At 33.5% G+C, this 12,706-nt stretch overlaps 1 protein-coding gene across 1 annotated transcript; it reads left to right on the forward strand.

Moving 5' to 3' along the window:
* The first annotated feature begins 499 nt into the window (after nucleotides 1-499).
* LOC123920227 (receptor-like protein 4) lies at nucleotides 500-6,127 on the forward strand. The gene is made up of 9 exons (XM_045972441.1): nucleotides 500-816; nucleotides 940-2,001; nucleotides 2,125-2,275; nucleotides 2,756-2,827; nucleotides 3,422-3,490; nucleotides 3,605-3,673; nucleotides 4,164-4,241; nucleotides 4,797-5,002; nucleotides 5,616-6,127. Exons 1-9 carry the CDS (start codon nucleotides 726-728, stop codon nucleotides 5,720-5,722), a joined length of 1,905 nt encoding a protein of 634 aa, XP_045828397.1. The 5' UTR covers nucleotides 500-725; the 3' UTR covers nucleotides 5,723-6,127.
* The last annotated feature ends 6,579 nt before the right edge of the window (nucleotides 6,128-12,706 follow it).

The raw sequence follows: 12,706 nt of genomic DNA on the forward strand, positions 1-12,706 counted from the left end.
AATAAAAATCATTACTCTTGTGAAGTGTGAACCACCTTAAGCGACAATTTGGTTTCCCATCTCATAACAAATGACAATTATTAAATGAGATTTAGTTTCTCGTGCGCCCTACGTCTTTCCTGTTTTATCTTTCTGTTACTTAATTAGCCATGTTATAAAAAATAAATATGATGGGGTGTTCTGCTATTTAAGTAACGAACAGCGGTATTTTAATAATTTCATAGGACGCGCGAGAAAGACAGTAAGGTGGCAAAAGTAAATTTCTTATTGAATAGTGTCATATTTAAAGAGTTTGCACAATATGTGCAGCATGAGCCAAACCAAATTAGTATGCAGTTGAGAAAAATAACAGCAATTTAAAACCGAAAAGAAACTTAGTAAATTCATTCATTCACTCACAAGCTACTACCATTACTAACTCTTTATTCATTCATTTGGTTGGTAAAGTTGTTGTTTCCATAGTTAGTAGTGAAACCAAAGAACAACACAGTTTCTTTCCATAGAAAAAATAAAAAACTAAAGACCAAACATAGAAGAACCATAGTTTCTTTCTTTGTAGAAAGAAAAAGAAAGTGTTTGTTTGACTTGACTCCAAAAAATCATATATTCAACCCAATTCTCCCGCTAATCTCGCCTCAACAAACACACATTTCCCTCCTTTTCCTTTATGTCCCAAAACCTCATTGTCACTTTTTTCTTCAACTAAACTAAACAAACTCAACACAATGATTCTCTTCTTCACCTTCTTATTATCCATCATCACTACCACCATCTCCACCTCCACTCCAACCCGATCTCCCCCGTCCTTTCTCTACGGTAACTACTCGACTCATTTAAATTTTCACACGCGTATATATATTTGGTATCACAGTGAATTTCGTATCGAATGAAATATTTTCGATTACTACTAATTAATTAATTTCATAATTTATAATGCAGGTAATTTGTCCTCTTACCACATTAACTGCGGCACTTCAACTAACACAACTGACAACTTCAACACAACATGGCTCTCCGACCGTTACTACACCGGCGGCTCAACCTCCGTCGTATCGGAGCCACTCCGTTTCAACCTCCCATCGGAAAAAACTCTCCGCTACTTCCCTTCTTCTTCCAACGGTAAAAAAAACTGCTACTCTTTCCCCTCTCTTCCCTCATCTCGTTACCTTCTTCGTACTTTCACCGTCTACGATAACTACGACGATAAGTCTCGTCCTCCTTCATTCGACGTCGCACTCTCCTCCACCATCATTTTCAACTGGCGTTCTCCATGGCCTGAATCGAGTTCTCGCGACGGTGCTTACTCTGATCTCTTTGCCTTTCTCGCCACTCCTTCTACCGCCGATCTTTGCTTTTACGGTTTCGCTACCGATGCTCCGATTGTTTCTTCAATCGAGCTTGTTCCTGTTGATTCTTCTTCATACGATTCTCTCTCCACCGGAGAAAATGTTATTTTAGTTAACTACGGTAGAATTTCATGCGGTTCTGATGATCATTTCGGTCCTGGTTTCACCAACGACAGTGACAAATTCGGCCGGTCATGGCAACCGGACGAAGCATTCCGAATCGGATCGGAAATAGCGGTTCGAGGTTTGTTAACGGAGAATACAGTTAACGGTAGTGATAAAGAACCGAATTATTTTCCGATGAAGCTTTATCAAACGGCTGTGACGTCAGAGGAGGATGAATTGGAGTACGAATTGAGTGTGGACGCGAAGATGGACTATATGGTGTGGCTGCATTTTGCTGAGATTGATTCTAGAGTGAAAAAAGAAGGAGAAAGAGTGTTTGATGTGTTCATCAATGGAAACAATGTAACAAGAATTGATATATACAAAGAAGTGGGAAGTTTTACTGCTTTTACTTGGCATTATACTGTTAGAAATTTGAGTAGTAATGTTTTGGGGATTAAGCTTGTAGCTGTTTCTGGTGCTCCTTTGATTAGTGGTTTTGAGAATTATGCATTGGTGCCTAATGAACCTTCAACTCACCCTCTTCAAGGTCTTTACTTAACCCCAAATTAGTACTATTTTCTTTCTTATTTGTTTGTTTGAAATTATTATCGGTATCTATGTGATTTGTTTGAAATTAGTGCTTTATAGATTATGCGTGATTGTTTTGTAGTAAGTGCAATGAAGGCATTGAAGGAATCGCTTCGTGTTCCGGGTAGAATGGGATGGAATGGTGATCCTTGTGCTCCTACAACTTGGGATGCTTGGGAGGGTGTTACTTGCCGTATGAGTGACGATAAAACTGCTCTCCTCATTACTGAAATGTAATCCATTCTTTCCAATTCATGTTCCAAGCATGTGCTGAATACATATTTGTACTAATTTTCATGATCCATTCTTTAGTTTTTGTAGTCTTGTGATTAAATTACTCTGCCCCTCCTGACTATATATGCATGCTTTCTGCCTATTGTCAAGAGTAGTAAGGTTAATTGTAAAATAGGTTCAATTGGTAAGTAAAAGGAAAGATGGTGGGTTATATAACTCACTCTTGATATCTTGTTTGAACATATAATATTTTTCTTGCATAATGAGTTTTGGATATATTGTTGTCAATGGATTCAATTCCTGCTTCACAAATGCTTATGTAAGTTAACTAGTTAGTTAAATTTCTGAACCAAAAACAGCAAATTTAAGAAGGTTCAAGTTACTGATGGATTCCTCATCAGAGAACAGTTCCTCGTCTTTATTTAATTTCGTATCCCTGCGGAGCTTCGATTTATTATTTGTTCCTATTTTCATTTCAGAAATCTTGGCAGTCAAGGCTTAAAAGGGAACATCAGTGACCAGATTAGTCTTTTATCAGACTTAGTAATCCTGTAAGTATGATCAGCTGCAAAAAAAATTTACATCTTGCATACCTTGCGACTTAAATGAATTGAGGTTCACACAATACTGACATGCATTAAGAATATACTGATTGAACAAGATTTGTAATTTTTTTCACTTGTTTAGTGGTACTCTAGCTTATATGTTCGTGTAGTAGTGATGATCTGAAGTTATTGTATATAAATTAATGTATTTTCCCCTCATTTTAGAACACTGAATATCCGTTTTCAAAATGATCAGCTTTGGTACTTGCATTTCCATGGCTACGATATCTATATATTCAAAATTTATAGAATCGTGAACAGAACACTCCAGCCAGTGCAAGGATGTCAAAGTTTCATGCTTTGTGCTTAACCAACCTTACACTGTAATTAGAGTTCCTTACATATTCTAGTGCAAACCTTGATCTTCTATCCACATTCATTATCTAAAGTGCTGTTCCCTAATGTATATTGGCCACAATTTTGCATTCCTAGTATGCCGTCTGACTTCAGTTGCGTGCAACATGTGTTTTCCTAGATTAATTTTGGTCATGTTCATATTTCTTTCAGTTATATATTGGCAACTTCTCTTTGATTTTACAGGAACATGAGTTCTAATTCCTTGCGAGGCGAAATACCATCAGGACTAGGTCAAAAGTCCCTGATTCAAGTGTAAGATCAGATAGTAACTATTAAATACAGTTACTCAAAGAATTTCTATGCGTGGGGCAAGTATAAGATCAGATATTTGATACTCTTTTTATTTTTCTGTCATGTTTTCTGTAGGGATTTATCCAATAATCAGTTAACCGGCTCTATACCTGACAGTTTGGCATCTTCGAATCTGCAGCTTGTGTAAGCATTCACTGTATTGATTAATGTCATTTTCTCTTACATAGTTCCACGACAAATTGACAATAAATAGGTTCTCTAATCCTTGCTTTTTTCTTTTCCTAATAGAAGTTTTGTAGTCTACTCCTCCCCTTACTCTTTGCACATATTTTCCTTCACGTAAAATGTGCTTTTCTATCAAAAATGTTGATGCTATGATGTGCCGTGTTTTTATGAACTTTATGTCCCTATTGTCATCCAGTTTTGAAATTTGATTTTAATTTTGTTTTGTTATTTAAATTCCCAGAATCATATTGTTGTCAATATATTTTTCATGGATCTGGTGTCTCACTTCCACAATCTTATTTCTATTCATATATATATGATTGAAATGATATAAAACACCCGACCTTTAGTGCAGTCTTACCCGTGTCTCTTTTATACATGTTATACTTTTTTCTTTTTTTTTTGGGTACATTATGTTTGTTTTATTATAATACATTGTCTCTACCAGGCTATTGAATGATAACCTATTGGAAGGACGAGTACCAGAGCAACTTTATTCTGTTGGCGTGCATGGTGGAGCTATCGAGTATGTCATTTAATATTCAAGTTTACTCTGTCAGATTCTGCTTGATATTGTCTTTAGAGTTTAGGGGATACGGATTACTTAGCTACTGAGTATGTCACTTCAATCTGATTGTCCATTGTTTCTTTTGCTATAATCTGCATTTTTGGTCTATGTCTACCTATGTTTGCATAATTCTTCTAAGCTGAAGTAGATTAGGTTTACAAAATCTCTTGCCTTTTTGCTTTTGTGAAGACAAAATGCTTACAAAATCTGTTCCATTTTGAATTTCCATTAATTTGTTTGAAGGAATGATAACTACTTCAGCCACAGTGGTTATGCTGCTGCCTTTATTTGTTTTACCGGGAACTATGTTATAAAGTCGGATAAATTGGTTATAGTCCATGACAAACCTACCAATTTTGCATTGTCTAATAAACTAACCATAGTTGTTATCTAACATGCTATGGTTGTACTAGATGCAAAGGAAACTTTATGCTGCAAATTTTGTTATATTTATGTATAATCCAATGAGAAATAATGTCTTTTCTATTTTCAATTGGATTTGTTTTCATTCAGTCTCTCTGGCAACAAGGGTTTGTGCGGTGCACCATCTCTACCATCATGTCCTATGTTTTGGGAGCATGGGAGATTATCGAGTCCGGGTAAAATTGCAATAGGCTTGTCATGTCTTTTTGTTTTCTGCGTGGTACTGCTGCTGGTATATATCTACATCAGAAGGAAAAGGAACGATTATGACTTTGGTCTACCCCATGAAATAACGGGTGAGTACAATTTGAATGAGATTCTGTTTTTTTTTTTTTTTCTTTCATGAGTACTTTTGTTTATAATAATATTCCTGGTAATGTGGTTTATATTTATTTCTGGGGGCTGATTGTGCTGTTGCTTCATTTGCTTTACCTGTGCAGTGGCTGTTATTTCGTTACTCTTAAGAAGCATATAAATAATTAAATATGCTTTATACATAATGGATTTTATTCTTGTGCTGTACTGAAGTTTGATTTTCTTGTACTGGCAAAGGAACATGCCTTTGGCATGAACATTGAAGACACCCTTATTCCTTCATACAATGATTGGGACTTGAGATATTTGCTCAAGGTGGCAAGATAATAATAGGAATTCGTAAACTTGGAGTACAATTTGGAATCTTGTACCATATATCTAATCATTGATTTGTTCTACTAATAATTAATTCCATTTCACATAACTCTGGCCATAATTTTTGTATTATCCTTCCTATAAGAAGTTTATTGTGAGGGTTTAAATTTTACTAAATGACTGGAGATGTTTTGTCGTTGTTTTGGAATAAAAGTTTTTAGGGGCCTTGGATATTTTAAGCTCATGCTAATTGTCGACATTTCATGGCTTCTTTTGCAGCTCTAGCGGCGAAGAGAAACAAATATCAGAGACAGAAATCGTTGATGCTTCTTGAGCTGGAGAGTCAACACGCTAGGGGATTCCCTTCACCTTTTACTCCACAATAACATGGTTTAATGAAAATAGAAGATTGATTTCGCAGTTTTCAGCTAAATATACATAGTTACTGCATAAAGAAAATAATTCAATGTAAGCTTGCAACACCCCTGCTCGACCTTGATGCAATGCAATGCTGCTTCAGCACAATGAAGATTCTGCATGCAAAGTGCTATCATGCACTATGACAATCGCTACCTCTACCTAAACCATCATATATATAAGAGGCATGCCCCGGTTATATCACTAGTCTTCTGTACCTTTTGAGGAATGAATGCCTGTAGGAAAAACTCGTCAATTTATACCATTTTAGGTGCAAGTTTAGTGTCTGGTTTTTCAAGTTACACCAAATTCACTTGATTCTTAACACTGTATATTGATTTATATAATCAAAATTAGTGAGCGAGTTTTATCTACAATGTATCATAGCTTTTATATTCATTTATACAACCAAGTAAAACGATGATAAAGAAAATTTTGTATATTTTCCTCACATAGATACTCATTTTACCTGAAACTACAGCTTCGAATTCATGGTGGATTCTTTGTTTATTTTCATCTTTTTTCAGATTGAACTGAAGTTATAGATTTTTATTCCTTTTTGTATAAAAACAAAAGATCTACCATCTTTTTTGGATGACTCTGCTCTCATCATTGTTCTCCTTCATAAATCATGTTGACTTGACTGTTTTGCAAGCTTTTGATGAGTACTGTATATTTTTGTTTTTTGTTTTTTTTTTAAGAAACTAAATTAGCTCATTCAAATTAGCACTCGTAGATTTATTGCATATAAGCATTTATTGCATATTTGCATTAGTGCCTTGAGACTTGTGAACATACAAGAATTGTTCTTCACATAGATTAGCAGAACCGGTAAATCCTGACTATTTTATGAGCCTCCAACATGTAGTTGTAATTCATGCTGAGGTCCCTTAGGTTGTAGAAGATGATCTTAACTTATTTGTGATAGTAATCAATTTTAAATCAAAAACTTTTACATCCAAACTTACTAATTAAGATTTCAAGACCAGTTTAAAAATATGGAGAATGTTAACTTGTGCCCTTAAGGCACATGTTAAGGAAGCAAAAATAGAAATTATTAAATGCTAATTTGTGCATTTTGACTTTTAAAGCATTAAATTTCTTGTATCATTAAATGTTGAATTTTTATTTTGGTATATCTTAACATGTGCCATAAGGGCACATGTTAACAAGACCCAATAATACTAAATTTTTTGACGGAAAAATATTATTACTAATAACTGATTAAGTATATATACATTTGTTGAAAAATGTTTAATAAATCCTAACCCTTGAATTAGAAGAGTGGCTTAAAGGCTTCTTTAAACCATCAAATTTCCCTTCATTTACATGAGATTCATATTTCTTTTTTGGGACATTAAGTCACTACTTTAGTCTAATAGTGAAAAATTTAGATAGCATGTATGAGGTCTTAGATTCAAACTCATTGGCACTAATGTAAAAAAACAAAAATGTTTGGAATTTTGCTCTTCTAGCCCCACTTATTGCTTCCAGGCCCCATTCTGACCAAATTACCCATAAGCGTGTTTCATATTGTACAAAATAAGATGTATACTCGTCAGAATCACTTTACATGTAAGGTTATTAGGAACCCTTTGAGTACTTCATGTGTTTTGTAGAAACTTGGTGGAATCTATAAATCCTTTTTTTTTTACTTTTAATTTTTGTTAAAGAGCGTGATATAAGGTTTATAGGTGGTTAGATTGGGAACCAGTTGTACAACAAATCTGTCGGTGTTATTTTCCATCTTTTATACCTCAATGTTGTCGGAGTTGTTTTCCAGCTTTGTAGAGTAAGATGATAAGACTAGTGTTAGGTTAGATTTGACTTTGAATTGACATGATGTTGTGTGGTCCGTCTGAAAGGCTCGAAATGATCTTTTTTTTTTTTGCAAGACAGGTGGATGTGGAGTAAATGTTTGATAGGATTTGATTTTCCTTTTGAAAATGGTTTTATGCTAAAGATTTCTATAGCAATCTCTGCTCTCCTTATATGAGTGGGTGGTGGAACCCGTCCTTTGTTGGTTCTGATAGAGTTATGTGTGGTTGACACGCCTTAATCTCTCTTTTTGTTTGAGCTTAGTGGCAGTCTAATCTACCATTTGAAGGCTTTGTCTGTGGAATGGCGCCATTGCCCTTTGGAATCTCATATTGTGGTAGATCACTCCGTTTTTTAATTAATAGCTCTGGATTGCTTTTTAGCCCCTACTCATACTTTTATATATTTGTAGTTTTGCTTTCTTTTCTAGTGACCGTTCTTTTTGTTATCTGTTCTAAATATCTCTAATACTCGTTATACTTTAGTTTTGACCTCTTTTATAATACTACTATATATAATATTTGTCATTCCAAGAAGAAAAAAATGTATAACATGGAATAATCTATAAAAATACATTAAGTCAGCTATGTATCTCGTTTGTATCATGTGCTATGTAACACATTGTCAAAATGGGTCAGATTTATTCATTACAAGCACTCTATTTTGTTTTCCCTCGATCTACCTAAAATCACATTGAGTACACATAGACATTTTAATATTTTCCAATAATTTACAAAGTAGAATTGATCTAGGCATTGACTTTGACCAAAACCAAAATGAAAAAAAACAGACATTATACATGTATCCAGTTTTATTTTGCCATATACATCATTATACTGTACTACATAACAAAGTGACATTATAGTGTTGTTGGAACAAAGTTCACATTGGTGTGTGAATTGAAAATAAAATTGAGTCCCATATCGGGTACTAGAACCAACTAGTGTGTTGTAGCATACTAGTGTGTATTTTGAGGAAATAAACAAAATTAAGTCTCACATTTATTTATTTAATTGTGACTTATTTTCACTAATTTTGTAACTGCTTATTTATGGGAGAATAACTCCAATTGATGGCTACACTAAGAAAATATATGCATATACATAGCTACCTTCAACATAGTGATGGCAAGCATCTCAAATAATATGATGCATATCATATTTCAATGTTAAAAAAAATTTCATTGTTCATTATGCAGTTAGCATTCCAAGTTATTGAGAATATCATCACAAAATTGAGATTTTGCACTATGTATTGGAAGTTTTGTCTTTCCTCCTCTTTGTATGAAAAAATTCATTTCGTATATATTGTTGGTATGCTCAAAGGTACTTGAATTGATTTTTTACAATTAGCTTTGGTTTGGCTTACATGTATAGTTGGAATTCTCTAGCACCTTAGTTTTCATATACCTGCCATACTGCAATTCATCGGAGGATCATTTTGAGGTTAGTTAATATCTTCTTGTTATGCTGAGATGCTATCTCATGAAACTATTATAGATAAAAATTGTTCATTTGAATTTCACCATGATTTAGAATTTTTATACTAAACATGTTAGAATCTTTTTCTTAGAAGGATTATTTAAGGTGATTAGAAAGTTATTTTTCAAAAGATGATTTAGAAAGTTATTCTTCGGTAAAGATGATTAAAAAAGTCATTTGATTCTAAATTATGCTTTGATTATAAACATGAATTTCCTTTGGAGATTTTAAGTTTGATATGTCTATATTGAACTTGTTCTATTGTGTTGTTAGACTTTTATTCTAACAAAATTACTTTATGCATATTAGAGTATTTCATAAGTTGAAGTTTTGAATAAAAGAAAAAATCTTATACCGATAATTTGGTTTATATTATGAGTGATAAAAGTATCACTAGTTCCTTCGAATTAAGAATGGTCTTAGTACCATTATCCCTTTGATTTGAGAATGGTCTTAGTACCATATTGGAATGGCTTCAGTGTCATTATATTGATTGATATTGTAGTATCATCAATACATGTGGTATTGTAGTACCACATGTGGTATCGTAGTACCGTTGATTCATAGATTGATGTTGTTGCATCAATCTGAGTGGTATTGTAGTACCACTGAATCACCGATGAGTAATAGATTGATGCCGTAGCATCAATTCGAGTGGTATTGTAGTACCATTCATGAAGGTGTATTCTTTGACCGATTTCTACCGTGCAGTAGAAAATCGGTATACAGTTGTAACTGGGCTGTTTTATCCTGGGGACGGCGTGGTTGATAGTCTGCTTACACAATTTTGGGCAGTGCCACGAAACGTCTTAAAGAGAGCGACCTAGTCCGCGACTCAACCCAGTAATCTCTTCGGTGGCTGTAAAAATTATTTTTAACTGTTTTTAAATCCCGAAAACAACAATTTTAAGACGTTTCATTCTGCCATGACTACCGAAGAAATTACTGGTTCATATTATTATGTCGCTGACTATGGCAAACCATTTTGGTTTAAAGGGAATCACTTCAAACATTAGCAACAAAAATAAATCATATTTTTAGAACAATAAAAGAGTTGCTAACGTGTTGAAGGATTATATTTCAATTGTATTTGAAATAATTGAACAAGTTTAAAAATGATAAAAAGTCTAAAGAAGATGCACTTGAAAGTCTGATAACTTGTCTTCTTTTGAAAGAAAAAGTTGTAAAGCAAGATCAGAAAAATAACGAAGTGCTTGTTGTCTCGAACAACAACACTAGAAACAGAAAAAGATACTCATCACTTTTGTTGATGAATGTTGAGATTATTTTTCGTAAATCTTATGGAAAATAAAAGTGATAAATGATGTTCTTGACATGTTTTAATTCTTTGGAATTGAAATTGAAAATTAGTTCAATAAGAAAGTCAAGTAACTTCATTTTGTTATAAGGCACAAAATATGATTCCCACATTTTTTAATGAGAATGAAATTATACATGAAAAAACTACAACTTACTCTTTTGAGTTGAACGGTAAAGAAAAATAAAATAAAAATAAAGAACCTTTTGCCGAGCTAGTTGTTACAGTCATGTTTAATTTCGGCATTGCGTCTCATTAGTGGGGGAATTCAATTACTTGATTGTTTTGTGCTAAATAGAGTGCCTAAGTGCAAGAACAAAATTCACTTGTGAAATTTTGTAGAAAAGACAATTTAACTTGTCTTATTTTTTGAACTTGGAGTAATTTGACGTAGGTTCAAATTCTCAACTCCAAGAGAGTTTAACTCACTAGTAGAGCCTATGAATGTGTATTTGTTGATACACAATTAACATCAAAGCTTATAGGTTGTTGCCTAAATGCTAAAATGGTCATAGAATCAAAAAATGATTTCTATGAAAATGAATTTCTCTTTAAAATTGAGAAATAGTGGGGGCTCTAGTGGGGGCATTGTACCTGGTCACATTCCAGTGATCAGAAGTTGTAATGAGAACATCGAACAAGATGTAATAGAACCTCGAAGAGGTAAGATAGCAAAAGTTGCTAAAAAGTATGAACCTGATTACATGGTTTATAGATTAGAAAAGGATCCAACGAACCTCCAAGAAACTGTCTTTCTTGGATGCTGATTTATGGTTGTAGCCGTAAATGATGAGATAGATTCTCTATGTTGATTTATGGTGGTAGCCGTAAATGATGAGATGAATTCTCTATTGTCTAATAAGACTTGACATTTAGTAAAATTGCCTCATGAGTACAAATTGAATGATTATAAATAAATTTTAGAAAGGAAAACAAATATATATCTTTTCAACATATTTTCTCCAATTACAAGAATAATATCCATAAGGCCAAATGGATGTTATAATTACTTTTCTAAATAGTGAATTGGAAGAAGAATTTTTTATGGAACAACCTAAATATATTTTTTTAACTCATGGGCATGAAAACTAAAGTCGATAAGTTGGATAAGACTTTGTAGAGTCTTAAACAAGCCATATGAAATGACATGAAAAGTTTGACAATTTGATGATTGTCAAATGAATTTCGAAGTAAATGTAATCTTGGATATTGAGATTATTGATCCATGAATGCAAATTTCCTTAAATCAATCTCACTATGATGAGAAAGTTTTAAAGAAATATATTTACGGAAGCAAATTTGTTTGTGCATACTATACGATCATAGTGTAAAAACTATGGAAGAACACTAGTGAAAGTGTAAGACAATCAGAATATGAAAGCATATATATGTTGCCGCATTTGATATGTCACTGATTGTACTTGACCCGACGTTGCATATGTCGTAGCATTGCATATGTTGTGGTACTGTTGTGCCGGTTTGTTAGTAAACCGAAGAACTAGCATTGGTATGCTATTGAGAGATTCATGAGATAAAAATGACCATGAATCTCATATCATATTATTATTAGAGATTTTCTGATATTCTTGAAGGATACAATGATGTAGATTGGAATACATTATTATATGATTCCAAAACAATTAGTAACTATATATTTGGAATATATAGTAGAGAAATTGTATCTTGGAAATCAGAGAAACATACTATATTGGCTTAATCCAATATGAAGTCTGAAATGATACCATTAGCCACAGCTAGTGAAGAAGCAAGTTGGTTGCTTGCAATTTGAGATTCCTTTATGGAATAATCTATGCCAGATGTGTTGATCCGTTGCGATAGTACCGCGGCTATTGCATAAATTGAGAACCGTTATTATAATGGTAAAAGACGTCGAATAAAAAGAAAGCACAACACAGTGAGATAGATAGTCTCTAAAGGTGTTGTAAGAATGGGTCATGAACACACTGATGAAAAAATTTAGCAGATCCTTTGACGAAAGGAATAGCTAAAGTGGAAGTCCATAATACATCTGTAAAGATGGGACTAATGCCTAAATGAATTTCTCATGATGGAAACCCAACCTAAATGACTGGAGATCCCAAGAAATAGGTTCAATGGGTAATAACAAGTTGTGAGGAGTTAAAGATGATCATGCAAGTAAAAATAAGAAAAGCATGATTCCTGAAAGTGAAAGATGAGATAATAAAACTCTTAATGAGATCTATACTCTGTATGAGTGGAGTACCGAACTTCAGGAGTACTCTTGATAGACTCACCTATATGAATGTGGAACTAAGGCCGGTTCCTATGGAATTTAGAGGCGAATTCCTAGAGCG

The sequence above is a fragment of the Trifolium pratense genome, linkage group LG1 (genome assembly GCF_020283565.1).
Source record: "Trifolium pratense cultivar HEN17-A07 linkage group LG1, ARS_RC_1.1, whole genome shotgun sequence".
Taxonomy (NCBI): domain Eukaryota; kingdom Viridiplantae; phylum Streptophyta; class Magnoliopsida; order Fabales; family Fabaceae; genus Trifolium; species Trifolium pratense.